The sequence below is a fragment of the Rhamphochromis sp. 'chilingali' genome (genome assembly GCF_963969265.1).
Source record: "Rhamphochromis sp. 'chilingali' genome assembly, chromosome: 10".
NCBI classification, from domain to species: domain Eukaryota; kingdom Metazoa; phylum Chordata; class Actinopteri; order Cichliformes; family Cichlidae; genus Rhamphochromis; species Rhamphochromis sp. 'chilingali'.
Window position 1 is genome coordinate 16,544,411 of NC_137937.1, and position 15,701 is coordinate 16,560,111.

The following is a 15,701-nucleotide window of genomic DNA, read 5'->3' on the forward strand; positions in this document are numbered from 1 at the left end:
TTTTCTGGATTCTGCCACAGTTGTTAGATATGTTGATATGATGACCCAGCAACATTTGCTGAACATGAGGAGAGCACAAACTGGAAGCGTAGACAAGTAAAGTCAAAAACAGCTGCTGAAGAGCAGCAGTGACTTTAGTCATGCAGTCATGGTCAGTCATCTCTAACCCCGGTTAACTGTGAGCTCATATTGGGGGTGGTGGGGGGTCATATGGGAGTTTCTCTCTGCCTTACCCGAGAGTCGTATTCGATTGGTCACACGCTCCCAAAACCTAAACTTAGCTGAGGCCATGCCTCAGATATTTTTACAGATTCTGGACTCTGCCATAAATATCCGTCGACTCATATTCACGTCTCTTCGTCTGTTCATCTGTCCCCTTGTGTGCATGTTGTCATGTGCTTGAGAACATGCTTCAGTTATATAACCACACACACAGACACACAAAGTGTGCGCTCCGGTAGCAGAAATTTCTTAGCTCCGAGCCCTTTAGACCCCACCAATGCCATTTCTAAATGGAGGCGGTGTTGGAGGGGCAAAGGCCAGACTGATAGCAGTTAATCCGTATCTGCCTTGGGACAGTAAACCAGTATCTTGGGCCCTGTAACTGGAGGGTTTGATGCGCCAATGACGAATGCATAGCAAGAGCAAAGGTTAATCTTTTTTTCTTTTTTTTTTAATGGACAGAAATGGTGCAGATTTAGTCATTCCACTGGTGTCCCTAGACTATAGTTTTTGCTATTTAATGTTTTTTTTTCTGTTGTTATTCTCCTTCATCTTGTTGTTGTGTTTCTGATCTATATTCATTTTCACCATGAATTTAATCACTATATGTTTCATTCATCCTTTTGTCTAATGAATTTCAGCATTCAAGCCCACCATACCCCGCTAATGAAGCACCTAGTCAGTAGATGAAGTCTGCATGCGCGTGCATCTGTAGGTGCGCACGTCTGTTGGTTCAGCCGGGAGGCTCATAGCCTGTGTTACAGCAGACACAAGTGGAACGTATGCTAAAGCTAACAGCACTTGTTCACTTTTGATACAGGATACACAAGTCAAGTCTCAGCCAAAACACATTCCTCTGCAACAGACCACTTGATTGCGCTCCACTGCTTGCTGTGTGTGTATCTTTGTGCTTCTAAGAATGTGTGTAAGTAAATATTTGCAAAGAGTAATGATCCACTACTGTGAGCTATTTAATCTTTTATTTGATTAGAGACCTTTGGTTTAATGCCCTGGATTTCAGTGTCAGTGTAAGTTGTTATTTAGCTGTTTTCATTTGATCTGAATTAAGATGAAAGGTGTTGAAGCGATTTTCTACAACCTCAAATGGGTGGAAATAGCCGCACTTATTTACTTATAAGAATCATGTATATGTGTTTTAGCCTGATTGCTGTGTGTTTTTGACTTCTGTGCCATGGATTACTACAGTACCTTCCAGTTCTTTCAGTGCTGTATGCCAAAAGCAAGCACAGTGTGTAGGAGCTAGAGGAGAAAGGGGGCTTTGTATCACATCACACACACACACACCCATTTCTTCCCACCGAGCCCTCTTCTTTCTTGGAACAGCACGTCTAGGTCCTTACTCACGGCCATCCAGCTAACGTCAATCCTGCTGACTGCAGTCCAAATCAGGTGGCTCCCCTCCTCACGCTTGCACCCCAACATTCCCTGTCCCCCATGGTTATTACCACAGTGCTGTGTACCTCAGTCCTCACCCCAGGCATCGCCCATTCAGCGGTTAGTAGGAACAGAACAGGTCTGAATAGGCGCTCTGTGCGAGCAGGAACCAGTTAGATGCTGGAGCCTGAGCCAGCTTCCTTTGAAAAACAGCAGGCATGAGCCAGGAGAGTGAGAAGCAGAAAACAACATGCCAAAAGGTGTTGTTATTGGAACATCGACCTGCCTCCCTGCATCTTTCAAGCCTGCCTCATTTTGTCATTCACTTTCCTATCCCTGCTATTTGTCTCCGAAGCTATTGGATAGCCTCACTCTGTCTGCGCAACCGCCTCAGCTTATGTCGCTTTGTTTTCCCCCCACGTTGTGTTTTATCTAGCCCTCAAGCTTCACCTTTCTTTAATCCTCCAAAGAAAATTGGAGCTTCTTGAACTTGCCACTACAGGCATGATTCAAGCCTGCAGACTGGATTTGAATCTCTGCTTGATTTTTTGTGCATTCAAGCTCACAAGTCAGTGTCAAGCGTAGGAATTTAAAATGGTGTGTTCCATTTGTAAAATGTGAAATTAAAAACATCTGAGCGTGCCGGGGCTGGTGGCGCAGGCTGGTGGCGCAGGCTGGTTATCAGATGGTGGGAGCATACGTTGCGTTAAAAAAGAATATTTGGTTGTGTGTTTAATTAAGCCTGTAGATGTTGCTTTTGTGTTTGCATCCATATGGATACAATTTAAGCTTGCGAGACGAAGTCTGCATGGTGTTCATTATTGTGTGGAAGTTTATGAGTCTTGCAGACCATTTATTTTATGTCTTTGATGAGGTTTATGTACTGTATGTGTGGGATCTTTGCAGTGTGGATGATTGTGTTCAGTTTATTTATCTCCATCGTGTGCATCGCTGTTTTTTGATCTTTGATTGTCTTAAAATTGCTTGCATGCAATAGGAGCTCCATCAAACAGGTGGAAGCTTAAGGTGATGGAGAACAAGTATGAACAGTTACCCCCATTAAACCAATCCATTACCCAGTGTGAATTCCCCTGCAGAAAGCATGACTAGCATCACTAATATACAACCCTTAAAGATGTCTCTTCAGGAGCAGCATGAGTTTGTGTCCCTGTGTTTCTACAGCAGTCCAAAGTGCCTAATTGAATCACTACTAACTGCAGGATGCTTTGCCACTGAGTTGCAGCATGCTTCTGAAGCGGTGTCGCTGGTGGGTGTCTGTGTTTGGCAGGTGGAACAACTCTGTCAGCATTTGCAGAGCTGCTGTCTGACCATCTGACAGTTCTGTCTTCATCAAGGACAAGAGGGATCTATTTAGCACTCTGATTTTCACATCATCTGTGAGACCTAGTATAATAGATTGTGGCTTGGCTGCTTTATTGTTAATGTTTGACTCATACAAATGTAAAATGACAGAAAGCAACCTGGCCAGCTTGTGTTTTATGCAGCTTGTCTCGGTTCTGTGGGTAGACGATGAATGGCTCTGCTGTAAAGGGAAACCTAAAGGCATAGGGGAATTCCAGGGTTTGGAGGCGGGACACAGCAGAAGCTGGGGCTTAAGACTGAGGTAGATCTGAGGGCCAAGGCTGCTGAATGGGGCCTCTTGTTGTGGTAGAGGGGTGTTGATTGGCATGGCGGAACTGTATGCCTCCCCCAGCCACGTCCCACACAAACTCTACTAGATCAAAAAAAAAGCACAGTGTCTCATCATGATGATCTCACTGGAAGAAACTCTCCAGCTAGATGATGTCATGCTACTGTTTTGTAGTTGGGGTCAAAAGCTCAGGGTGATAATAGGAGGGTGTGTGTGTTGGATGGGTGTATATACTCCTGCTGGATGAATTTGACTGGAGCTGTTGTTCTAAAATCTTTGGTTTTAATCTCTTTCCTTCCTGCTTACACGTACACATATGCATACAGTTGTGATCAAAGCTTTACATCCGCTCATCATGGGCATGAATATCATGGTAATTTGGGGCTTTTAATGATTTCTTTCAACCGTTCTTGTTCTAGGGTGAATGATTGCACAGCATGCATTTTTAATGACTTTAAACCAAAATTGGGTGCACACGGTTGGATTTATTTGGGATTTTCTCTAATCTGCACAGGGTGAAATGTATACATACACTTGCACTAATATTTTGTTAAATGTCACTTAGCACGTCACACCTCGACCAGATGCTTTTGGTAGCCATCAGCAAGCTTCCATCATGCTACCACCACCATGCTTGACAGGTTGTACCACGGTACAGTGTTCCTCTTAGTTAACTGCGATGTTAAACTCACTTCACTGTGGACGGTGACACTGATGTCACAGGGACGGCTTTGATCACCAACTGCGAGGACATCAGCTGTGTGTGTTGTTATAGGCAGGTAATGAGTTTCCATATGTCACAATATCTGTTTCCAATCTTATCTTCTTTAGGAGATGAAAAGGTTAATCTAGCTTATCCTCACCAGGACTAAGAAGGTGGAGAGGGATTCTTATTGGCTCTGTAGAGGAGCATGTCTCAGTATTATTGGCTGAGACAGATAGTTAACTCTGCCGAAGACGCCGCCTAAACCAGTCTTTTCTGAAGCACTGTGTCATGGGTCAGCACGTCCCCATGCACAGACGGCCACTGGGTTATTACACAACTACACGAGTCAGTTCACTGAGGCGCTATTTCAGGCCCATAACAACACACACAGCTGATGTCCTCACAGTTGGTGACCAAAGCTGTGAAATCCATGAAGATTGACAGCGAGTGTATATATAACTGAATGCGATCACTGTTGATGCAACTTGCATAATATTCCAGGCAGCGTGTTTTATCACGCTGGCTGTTAGATTTCTGGTGTTTTAGTGATAATGAATGTCAGGGTCAATATTTTTATGTCTTTAGCAAAATAATAATTTAAATAACATTTTATATAACTCAGATTTACAGACTGCTGAAGCTCCACATAACTGTTACAGCTGTATTTAAGATACACAGTCATGAAAGATGAATAAATGCCACCTCTCATTTTATCTGTGTCTTTTGAAACTTCTGACAAATTAAGAAAAGGAAATGAAATATCAATTTGCATATATGCAGCTTTAATTTATATATATTTGGTCTACATCTGGCATTTATGTGAAAGCATATGTCTGACTCTATATATATCTATCAGGTTTTTCAGGAAAGAAAAATATCACACTGAACATGTAAAGGTCTCAAACTTTCATACAGCCATACAGTGCCTGAGGCAGCCTGACACTGGGAGCAGATCAATGACCCCGTTTGTCTCTAGAGGTTGTCGTGTTCTCTTAAGGCCAGCAGGGGTCTTGTAGGCTCACCATCTTGAAAACAGAAGTTGGTTAATTCCCTGCTATATTAAAAAAAAAAAAAAAGGTTTGGGATTCATTCATCATGCTTGATTTCTCTAATAAACTAAAACTTAACCTAATAAAGCTGTGATTTTGATTTAGGTAGAATAGAGCAAAAGCAGCAGTTTCTATTTCAAAGTTGTGTATGCTACAGTTTAGTTTAAGTTACACGAACAATAGTATTTGGGTAAATGATAGACTATAAGGACTGTGACACAGCAAAGCAAACAATCATCTAACTTACTAATAACTTAATTTTTTTTGTGACTACTGGTACTGTGCAATAAAGAAATCAGAGCTTATTCGTGGGGTTGGATGTTGTGGGTTAGTCTATGTAAAACTGCCTCAACCATCATTTAATATCCTTTTTTGTTTTTCATATACTATCCGTCCTTTAAGCCATGATTGTAATTAAGATTTCATTCTAGTTCAAGCTGATGAAAAGATTGCAAATCAATCTGAGAACGTCCAGAAAATTGCTCTATAATTAGATGCACGACTATAAAAGGCTCTCGGCAGAAAGGAAAGGAGCTGAGGACATACAGTAACGGCAGAAAGGAAGGGAAATACTTGTTTGGGGATGAGGGCTGTTGTTATAGAGTCAATAGGAAGTGCTTGAATCACAGAGGGAGAGAGCTGAGGAGGCCAGTCTGGCTCGAGGAATTTCCTCTCATCCTGTGAAATGCAGCGTAATGACACAAATGCTATCATTCATTCGGCTGGTCCGTCTGAGTTATGCAACATTAAAAAGCTGAACCTGACCCTGTGAGCATCCTATCTTTTGCCATACTCAGTGTATGTACTGCCATTTGCTAAACATGCACAGTTTAACCTTTTTCTTAATTTTTTTTTTATGTGTTAAATCTTTGCATCATTGTTTTGGTGCTGGTACTCATGTTTGTTGTTCCCTTTCAACTGCGAGTGAAAATTTGCCCCAGACAGCAACTTTTAAGGCTGGCTCCTGCGCAGCTAGTTGCTGATTAAATCTTAATCTGATTAACTGTGGGATATTTACAGCTCTGAGTGTTACGCTATCAAGGCTCATCTTGTTTTTGTTGCACGAGACTAAACTCACAGAGAGATGAGAGGACTGGAGGCAAATTTTAAGTACAGTATGGGTATGGTCACATATTTGTTTGGTACGTGGTGCATTCGGCTTTTGTGGGGGTGTCCTCTGCTCCCACAGCAAATGTCCTCAGCTAGAGCTAAAGAGCTGTAGTCCCCCATCCAGATGCACAGATGCATCATTGCCCTGTTGGAATGGACTTTGTTGCTCTATTGCTATTAGCCAAGACTGCCCACAGACTGACTCTCTCTTCCTCCATCCCAATCCTCCTACATGTCATCTGCTGCATCTTCTGACTGCATGCCTCATTCCACTTCTCAGCCCTCCCACAAATAACACATAACAAAACAACTGCGTTTTTTTGTCTTCATTCCCCGAGACTGTATCCAATCCACTGCTCTGGCATCTCGGAAAATATTAAAACAAAACTAGGGCCACTTTTGATGATCTCTGTTTATTTCCTGCAGATATACAGTTTCATAATATCCTCCTTGTGTTTTAACAAATAAAAAACATCCTGAACGTTCTATTATTAGTTTAGCAGCGTGGATTTCCTGGAGCCTAACTCAGTAGTTAGCCGATGCACCCTCGCTTTATTCCCACACCTAATTCTTGCTGGACTCATCTGTGTTTTCCATTTCCGTCGGCCCACAAATCACTCTCATATATCATCAGCTGACAAGGTGATGCGCTCCGCTGCTCCACAACTTCCCAGAGTGCCTGCATGGGTTAAGCAATGAGCAAAGGCAGTGGCAGGCATGCAAAGACAAAATGCAGAGGGAGAACCATACTTGTTTTTTTTTAGTTTGTCCAAATTGATAAATTGCTCTGTCAGTGGAGTTACACATGCATGTCTGCTTGTGTTGGCTGCCAGCTAATGTTATTTTATCCACATTGTGATGCCTTTATTGAAAAATTCAAGCTACAGTTAAGATTAAGCAGCTCATTAGTGCAATAATTTATGGTATGCTAGTAGTAGAGTGTCTGTAGTACATTTTTTTTAATACTAAATAGTATTGCATAATGTTCTAATAGCATACATAAATGTGACTGTGCCTCTTATCAGAGAGTGACCTGCTGCATATAAATGAAATTCATTCCATTTATATGCTGAACTAAAAAGGCTGCATTTGTCAGTATGTCTCAGCTCTGTGGAGGTTTTGCAGCAGCAGTTTCGTGCCCTCGAAATCTTTGCAAGCAGTTCATAAAATAAAACAAAGGATTTGTGTGACTTTTTCCTTTATTCTGCTTTCTTGACAAATCTGTTATTAATGTATCCTGACTCTTATAACCACTCACTATTTGAATTGCTGAAGCAAGGACATGAGAGAAGATGGATGTTTTGTCTGTGCTGTGCAACAGTCCAAAACAGCATATTGACAGTGCTTGTGAAAAAAAAAAAAAGTTGAGTCATAACTTAAAAGAGAAAAAATCTCTTTGCCACCGTGTAGGCGGTGCAGGCACAAAGCAGCCACGTTAGATTTTACGAACACACAACCCACTTTAACTTTTTGGCCAAATTTGGAGCTGCCAAAAAATCCTGCTCTTGTCAGTTAGTTCTAAATATTTTGTAAGATTTTGGAAGAGTCCCATTGGAAAAGAAATACGTGTCTGCGTAGAGGCCTCTGCATTTCATGACAACAAACTGCTGAACGGTTTTTTTAGAGATATGTCTGACAGATTTATTTAAATATTTTTTTATTACAAGCCAACAGCTTATAGGCCAACAAGTAATTTATAATAATTGAAATTCCCGCAAACATTTATTTATTTATTTATTTATTTTTTGGTGGGGGCAAATACGCAAGTCGTTTTTTGTCATTACCCCATGGCAGTGTCCTTGTGATGCTGCTCCCAAGGGACCCGCGGAGGTTTAAAATGACAGTTCACTTTTCTCTGCGCGCAGCTACACACAGACACACACACACCCGCCTCCTCAGAAGCGGCTCTCGGTTGGTCCACCAGCCGGTCAGTCTTCATCCTTCCCTTGTGCTGGTGATGTTGTGTGTGTGTGTGTGCGAGTCCCGAGTGGAGCAGCGGAGCTACTCGGACAGCGACAATGAAGACGGTGACGGGAATGAAGACGGCGCAGACGGGCTCAAACATATGACCGCCATTCGTTCTCCCACCAAAACCAGCGAGCTTTGTGGTTTCTGCGCGGATCCTTAAAACTTCCAAAGCCAATTAGCGGTACCTATTTTCGGCTTTTCAGTGGATATTTCATCTTGCCCATAAATGGAGGTCCCTCAAAGGGAAAAACTGAGTTGAGGTCTTTCACGTTGTGCGTGTGCGAGACGCTGAACGGACCCTGCTGTTGCGTAAAGCCCCCGTGCTTCCAGTTTGGAGAGTTGGAGGAGAGCGGAGTGCTTCTCTTTGGTTAGGATGAATAACTCAAAGAATCAAAGGGTAAGGTTCGCTGTTTTGCTTACTGTGGAAAGGCTGACAGCGATTGCCTTGATGGAATTGAAATTGTTGTTTGTATAGCCCAGTTACACTCTGGCTTGACCCACATGACCGTACACGAGCCCTAAAGAAGAAGCCCGTGTTGATAACGTGATGCTTACTCTGCCAGAATGCCATCAGAATATCGAATGAGCCTATCTTGAATCAATAAGCTGTTCTTTTGTTAAAATCACAACTTTTCCAACATCGCTCTTTCTGGTGCCATGATTTTAAACGTGTTGAAGAATATTGAAATAATAAACACTGTATGTACCAAAGTAAACAGTGATTGGCAGTAAGTAGAAGTTTACAAATGATCATAAGATTGTGCTACAAGTCCATAACTGGTAGGCGTTCGGCCATGGGAACAGTTATTATTAAAATAACAACATTTCCCAAGGGCTCAATGACCTGTTCATTAGTAAAAGCAATACATCACTTGTTTTTATTTGGGGGTTTTTTTGTATAATGATACTGTGTGTACTATTACTAGGGCTGGCAACTCAATATATTATTGTGGCAACACAGTGGCATCACCCAGCCTCTCAGAGTGAGAGAAACATGACAACTGTGAGACTGACTGCAGTAATGACTTACTTCTCCCAGTCATCAACCTTTCCCTTCACTTGTGAACAAATCTTTCCTGAATGGCTCGAGTTGGCAGGACAGAATTAGCCACACTTATAAACTTAACATGGGCTTTGAGAATGCCCTCACATGTGAATGTTTTCACATCTCTGTAAAAAAAAGACTGGTGTGGACTCCATGCCATACACAGTGTGTATATATAGATATATATATATATATTTTTTTCTGTTTTAGTTCACCATGCTTTCCACACAGACTAAGCCGTAGGGAAAATAAAATAACACATGGAGTATGAGTACCAAAAAAGCTTTTCTCAGTATCCTATACTTTAAGTACAGAGAGCCAGGCACACTCAGGCTGGTAAGACCACTTGATGTCAATGTATGCATCAACAAAACAGAGGCATTGTTCTCTCTTCATGGCCTCACTTTGGTTACGTGAAAAGTTGCTTCCTTTTGTCTGTGTGTGTGTGTGTGAGAGAGTGTGTGTTTAGATTTTCATTTCAAAGGTCACCTGCATCACTCATATCTGGATTGAAAGAACAAGACCGATGTGATCTTTCCACTCTTGACATCCTTCTGTGTGTGTCTGTGCACACACAGTGCATATAAAGCTCAAAGCAGTATGTGTTCATTTTGTCCTGACTACTGTTACAGCCACAGCCATCTCTGATCATTAGCACTGAAAAGGTCACAGATATGTCAGAGTTCTTCCTTAGTGCCCACGTGGCACCGTCAATGCACAGAGTTCATGCTGATTGTTTCATTATTGTTATTAATGTTGTAAATAATGTTGTTAATCTTTTATGGATGTTGCTATTTGATGTACAGTTTTATATGCTGATCTTAAACAGATTCTTCTTGCTTTGAAGTGCATATCGTGTTGTGCTTTTCAGCGCCTTTGCTCTTATACAAGGAGGAAAAAATTCAGCATCCTGTGCAATTTCCCTAGCCGAGGAATCTTTGGGCCCTTGTCTTACGATCAATAACCACTTACTGCAGAGGAGCTCTCTGCAGTCAAATCTCTGCCTGTCCACAGCCTTCTACATCTCCCTCTCTCGCTGTCTCTATCGAGATGTGAATCTCCAGTGTCTCTTCTGGTTGTATCTGCCTGCCTTTCCTTTTCCACTTCCCTCCCAGTCCTCATTCACCTTTGCAGTCACATGTTATTTCCTTGCTGGCCTGTCTCTGGATTGCTGTGCGCCTGCAGTAGAGGTCATTCGGTTTCCAGTGCTGATATTGTCCATTGCTTTTTCGCTATAGGAGGTGAGGCTGCAAGAGAGAAAAACAGGGGGGAACTGCAGTCCATTACTCTGTGTACTCCATAGTACGACAGCAGTTGTAGAGTAGTGTGTGTGTGTGTGTGTGTGTGAGAGAGAGAGAGAGTAAACCTCTCTCATTGAGCTTCTTGTCTAAGAAATTGTAAGAAAAATGAGCCACTTATACCGTACTCCACCACGATATTGCCTTGCCGCCCACCCAATTATAGATCTTTTAACTCCAACTCATTCATATACACCCTTTCTCTCTCTCCCGGGGTTTCTTACTTTCCCACAGTCTTCTTGCCAGCTTCAGTCCTCCTCTCTGGCTTTCGCATTCTGGCTTCATTGCCCAAACGAACGCTAAACAAAGCAACTTCTAAATCTGGCTCAACGTGCCATGGCAGCACTCTCTTAGTAAGTTTCATTCCAAATTTAATTGCTTCACAAGTGCCCCAGAATGAAAGAAGAAGAGGCAAACGCAAGAAAATAGATCAGACTAGATTGATCCACAGCCACATACCTGTGTAGTCTAAGAATCACATTGGAAGGCGTGTATTTTTGTTACACAATAGACAGGTGGTTCAGTGTGATCATGCAGATGAAGTAGATGAGGACAAGTGTGATGGACAATCATAAGTAAGGCAGATAAACAAAGAGACAGACAATTAAGGAAGGGTGATAACCACACGATGCAGAAAGAGATTGTCAGGATTGATGGTCATTGAGGAAAGAGCTAAATCCCAGACAGCTCATCAGACAAGCTCATCAGACAAGTGGATCAGAGTCAGGCCCAATCCACGTCCATCTATCACGTCTGTCTAAGGAAACAGATGCTGATCTGTCAGCCGTTTACACATCCCTACCTGACAGGCCATCTTCTTCCTGCTACTAGAGGTAAACCAATGGATTTTCATATGCCAATATAATAACAGCTTGTAGCCAATTAATTGATCTTTTTCCCCCCTTAGAGTCTGAGAGAAGCTTGATATTCTGAGCAAACACAGCCTGTCTGTCTTTTATGCAGAGGCAGCATGTTTTCAGTAGAGCAGCTGTTTGCTTTCACCATTATAGCTCGCTAATGACATACCATAACCAGGTATAAATTATGTACCTGAAGGTGCAAAATGGCAGCTTACTGTGTACGGAGCCTCATTGCGAAATGGTGATGCTCACAGATACATGTACACAGAGGTCACATAACTAAGTTGAGAACGAGAGCTTGATGATTCATGGGAGAGGACGAGCTTGTCTTATCAGGTTTGTTTGTCTTCTTTTTTCTCTGCATCTACGCAGTCAGTCAACTCTTTGGTTATGTTTGCTCAGAGGAATTGCTCTTGTGGTGCTGATGGGGCTGCAAAATGAGCACAAGCATACACAATAGATATGTGGAGATCACATGCGATGGATAATCCATCTTTCATCCCGTTCCCATGAGCCTCTGATGAAATGCTAGCACGGCTGTATAGAATCGATAGTAATAATAATATGAAAGATTTAGACTCCCTCGCTCACAAAAAGTAAACACATTCTCCCCATACATCGTGCCGCTCACAAGATATTGCGAGCTACAATGAAATCTTGCAGACATGTTGTGTCTGTGTGCCTCACACGTGTGACAGAGGATAGAAAATATTGGATTTTGCTCAGCAAGTAATATGGAAAAAGGATGGGCACACATGCTTACTAATTTTGAAATGTCCTGCTACTATCAGCTGTGTAATGTATTTAAATGCATGTATTTGTCTCTCTGTACGAGGGTTTCTGTGGACTGGAGTAGAGCCTCCATAAATACTTTAGCCTTGAGCAGTGAGTGACCCGTGACCTCTGTCTTTTTACAGCTTAACCAGTTCTGATATTTTTAGATATACTGGGCCAATAGCCAACTATGTTCCCTAAGTTTGAATTATCAAGTTAATGTTTACGTTTCAGTGTTTAAAACCATATTTTACTCTAAACAAGACAGGAAACCTTTCTCAGATGGAGATCTGTGAGCAATTTACAGTTGAAACCAATTGCAGTGGTTACTAAGGAACTTCCATCACTTCTTCTTTAACTTGGATGAATACCAGCACAAGTGGCTGTCTGGTATTTTATCAAAGGTCTTTAAGCAGTGAGCGTGGCCACGTCCTCTTTTTCTGGCAGCTGTGGCTCATGATGTAGAGCAGGTTGTCCTCTGAGTAGTGGTCTGATCACCGGCTCATCATGTGTGTATAAGAATGTGTGACTGTACCTTGCAGCAGCATGCACTCTGTGATGTCAATAAGACTGGAAAAGCATCATTATTATCAGTTTCAAGTGAGCTAAAATGTTTCTGAATTGTCTGTGCACATTGAGAATAGTGCACCTAACCTTTCCAGATAAATGCCTGCTGACAGGATGTGAGGACAAATGGGATTCAACGTGAGCACTAATGTAGGAGCCTGGGAAACACAGTCCAGCCCGACTTGTGTGTGTGCGTTTCAGCGTGCGTTTACTTCCAGTAGATTTACATGTCAGCAGAAAAAGGCCGTACAATGTTCTGTTCAAGCTAAATAAATTGTCGAATTGTCTGTCTCCTTGTGGATTCTCTCTTTGAAGATAAATGCTTGAGTAAATGACTGAGTTTTTTCACTACTTTCGTGTGTATGGATGTAAATACGAACACCTCGCCACACCACTAGTCTGTTGAAGATGTTCTGTACGGCAGAGATAAGAAGCGCACGTGGACACGCGCGCATTTGCCGTGATTAATTATGCTCCTCGTGCTCTTGTTCTTTTCGCTTTTCAATCTCAGTTGCCCTTATCCGCCTTCTTGCCTTCCCGACTCATTTTCTCACTGTCTGTCACTAAACTGACACACATTTGTGTGCACACATGCACAGGGAGACTCCAAGGGTTAATGTGGACCATTAGAAACCAGAGCAGACTGTAAGTGCTGTAAAGTGGCGCACAGGCAGGCTCGTGGACTGTAAGTGGCTCTCACTTTACATGTGTTTCCCATGACACATGACATTGATATGACTTTCATTAATCAAGCCACTGAAACAAATACTGCTTTTACTATCTGTGATACCTCCCTTAGCGTTTGGATCTTGGAGTGTGGCTCTTTCAGAATGCTGTTAATTAAGGATACCTCATAACCTATTTATTTATATATTACAGTAGATAGTAAAGGCAGGTAGATCATAGTGCCTCTTTTTATCATCTTAAAAGCTAGAGTCAGCCCCTGCACACTGACAAATGCACACACAGCTCCCAGCCTCATCTGTCCCCTTTTTTTGGTCATTTCACCCTCAGGGCAAAGAGCCAGGGTCAGTGTAGTGATATCTAGTTCTTCTCTAAGTCAGCTCAGTAATCCAGCAGCTTCATGAATATTATAATGAACTCATTTCAGAGCTCTTGCTCGTCGATAGTGGTTCACGGACACACATACACAAATACGGGAGGACACATTTGTTCTGCCTTGTTAGCACGTCTTCTTCTTTATCTTTCTAGTTTATAAAACCTACGTGGCGAATAAAAAGTATCACCTCCCCTACACCGGATCTCACATGGGCCAGGCGCATGAGGTTATATACACATGCAGGCATATAGTCTAAATAAGTAGAGGGCTAGAAGCATTCACTTTTCAGATTTACCCACATTAGTATGGTCTTGGCCCCGCATGCATAAAACTCAACTGAATCACCCCGTGCGTGTCTGCTGTACAGGAAAGAGAGCGCAAGACAACAGGGGGGAGTGTTTGTCAGGCTTAAATGCTAGTTAGGCCAGCTGAGCTAATTAGCCCAGATTTCCTCGTCCTGATTCAGAGAAGGAAAGCTCTGGATTACTGAGTGTGTATCTCCAAAAATGTGCAAGGCTGTTGAAACTCGAGGGATTTGCAAAAGTCAGCTAATGAGAGCTTCACAATTCACTTCGAGTGTTTTGATTGGTTTCTAATAGTGAGATAACTAGTCACCCCTCACCCACGCTGAGGATGAAAAGAAGCTTAATGGTATGGGACCCAGCAGGAGGTGCCTCTCTCTTTCAGTAACCTGCTACTGTGACCTCTTGGCCTTCTAAACTCTCCCTTTGTGCCTTTAAGCTGCTCCTCATTTGCCATTTGTCCCAGTGACCCCCACCCACCCCCAGATTAATACTCCATCCTGTGACCTCATAAACATTACAGCCATACAATATTTCCATCTCATGACAGACTGAAGGGCGTCGTAGAAAGGTTGAAAAAACGAAACACCCGATTCAAGTAAATCATGTAATACTGTTGACCAGACAAAGCACACGTGAAAAAAGAGGGCAAATATTTTAGCCTGTCAACCTGAAAATGTGAACATCACATCTAGGTCCTGTCCTTGCGTCCTCCTCCTTTTCTCACACCCATCCAGGGTGTGAGGTAATGTGTCATTCTGAGAGCCATCAGTCAGCATAACAAATGTGCACGCACACGCCAAAGTTCTTAGGAGATTCAGATGAATGTTTTTCAAGGGAAAGTGTTGTGTCACCTTCCTCGCTCAGGCCCTTCACAGCCATATATTAGCTTGAGCGCTAAGTAACACAGCCAACTTCCGTTCACAGACTAACGCTTCTCTTCAAACCTCAACTTCAGGTGATGGGAAACGAACAGGCTCTGAAAACACGTGAAAAATTCCTGCACGGTGCGGATTAAAATGTCACGTCGTTCTTTTTTTTTTTTCTTTTGCCTCATGTGGGTCTGTTAAAGGGATTAAATCCCTTTTCCTGTTTCACCCCACTTCGATATGTACTGGCAGAGGCCTCTCGTTGAAAGACACCAGAGTGGTCTTTGATCATTTGCTTAAAAAGACCTGCGTCAAACCAATTCCTCTTTCCAACCCCTTTTTTTCTCATTCTCTGCCCGGGTCTTTGGTTTACAGGAAAAGCCAGCTCGGTTAATAATAATGTGTCAACTTAATAGTCAGTGGCTGTTTCAACATGCAGTGCACAACACTTGCTGTGTTGATAAGGTGTCCCTGATGCAGTTACAATTTTTGCTGAGTGTGTGTGCTTTTTTGTAATTTGTTAACTGCTTCCTGCAGCTGCCAGACAGTTCAGTCAGCCAATTACTATCATTAGGGTTCCTCTGTGACTGTTTGATCGGAAAGAAGGCTTCTTGGTCTGTCCCCTAATTCTCCTAATTCTAAACATGCAGATTGTGTTTTCTTCATTTTATTGAAGCACTACCCAAGAATATGATTATTACCCTAACAACAGAAGTTTTTTCGTAATGTTTTTGTAGCACTGCTTTTAGATTTGGGCTTATGAATCTAAACGGATTTACAATCTGCTCATTTGTGTCGGGACATGGCATTATTTCGTGTTTTGAA

General features: G+C 42.4%; 1 protein-coding gene across 6 annotated transcripts in view; it reads left to right on the forward strand.

Annotated features, from left to right (window-relative positions):
* The window catches only part of rtkna (rhotekin a), a 53,701-nt gene that overhangs the window by 19,557 nt on the left and 18,443 nt on the right, over positions 1 to 15,701 (forward strand). Inside the window, exon 1 of one of the 6 annotated variants that reach the window (XM_080892920.1) lies at positions 7,981 to 8,498. The exons of the other annotated variants lie outside the window; for them this stretch is intronic. Within the exon in view, the coding sequence (XP_080749046.1) occupies positions 8,475 to 8,498 (24 nt within the window). The 5' untranslated portion in view covers positions 7,981 to 8,474. Of the gene's footprint in view, positions 1 to 7,980; positions 8,499 to 15,701 lie in introns of those variants that run through there. 6 annotated transcript variants of the gene reach the window in all.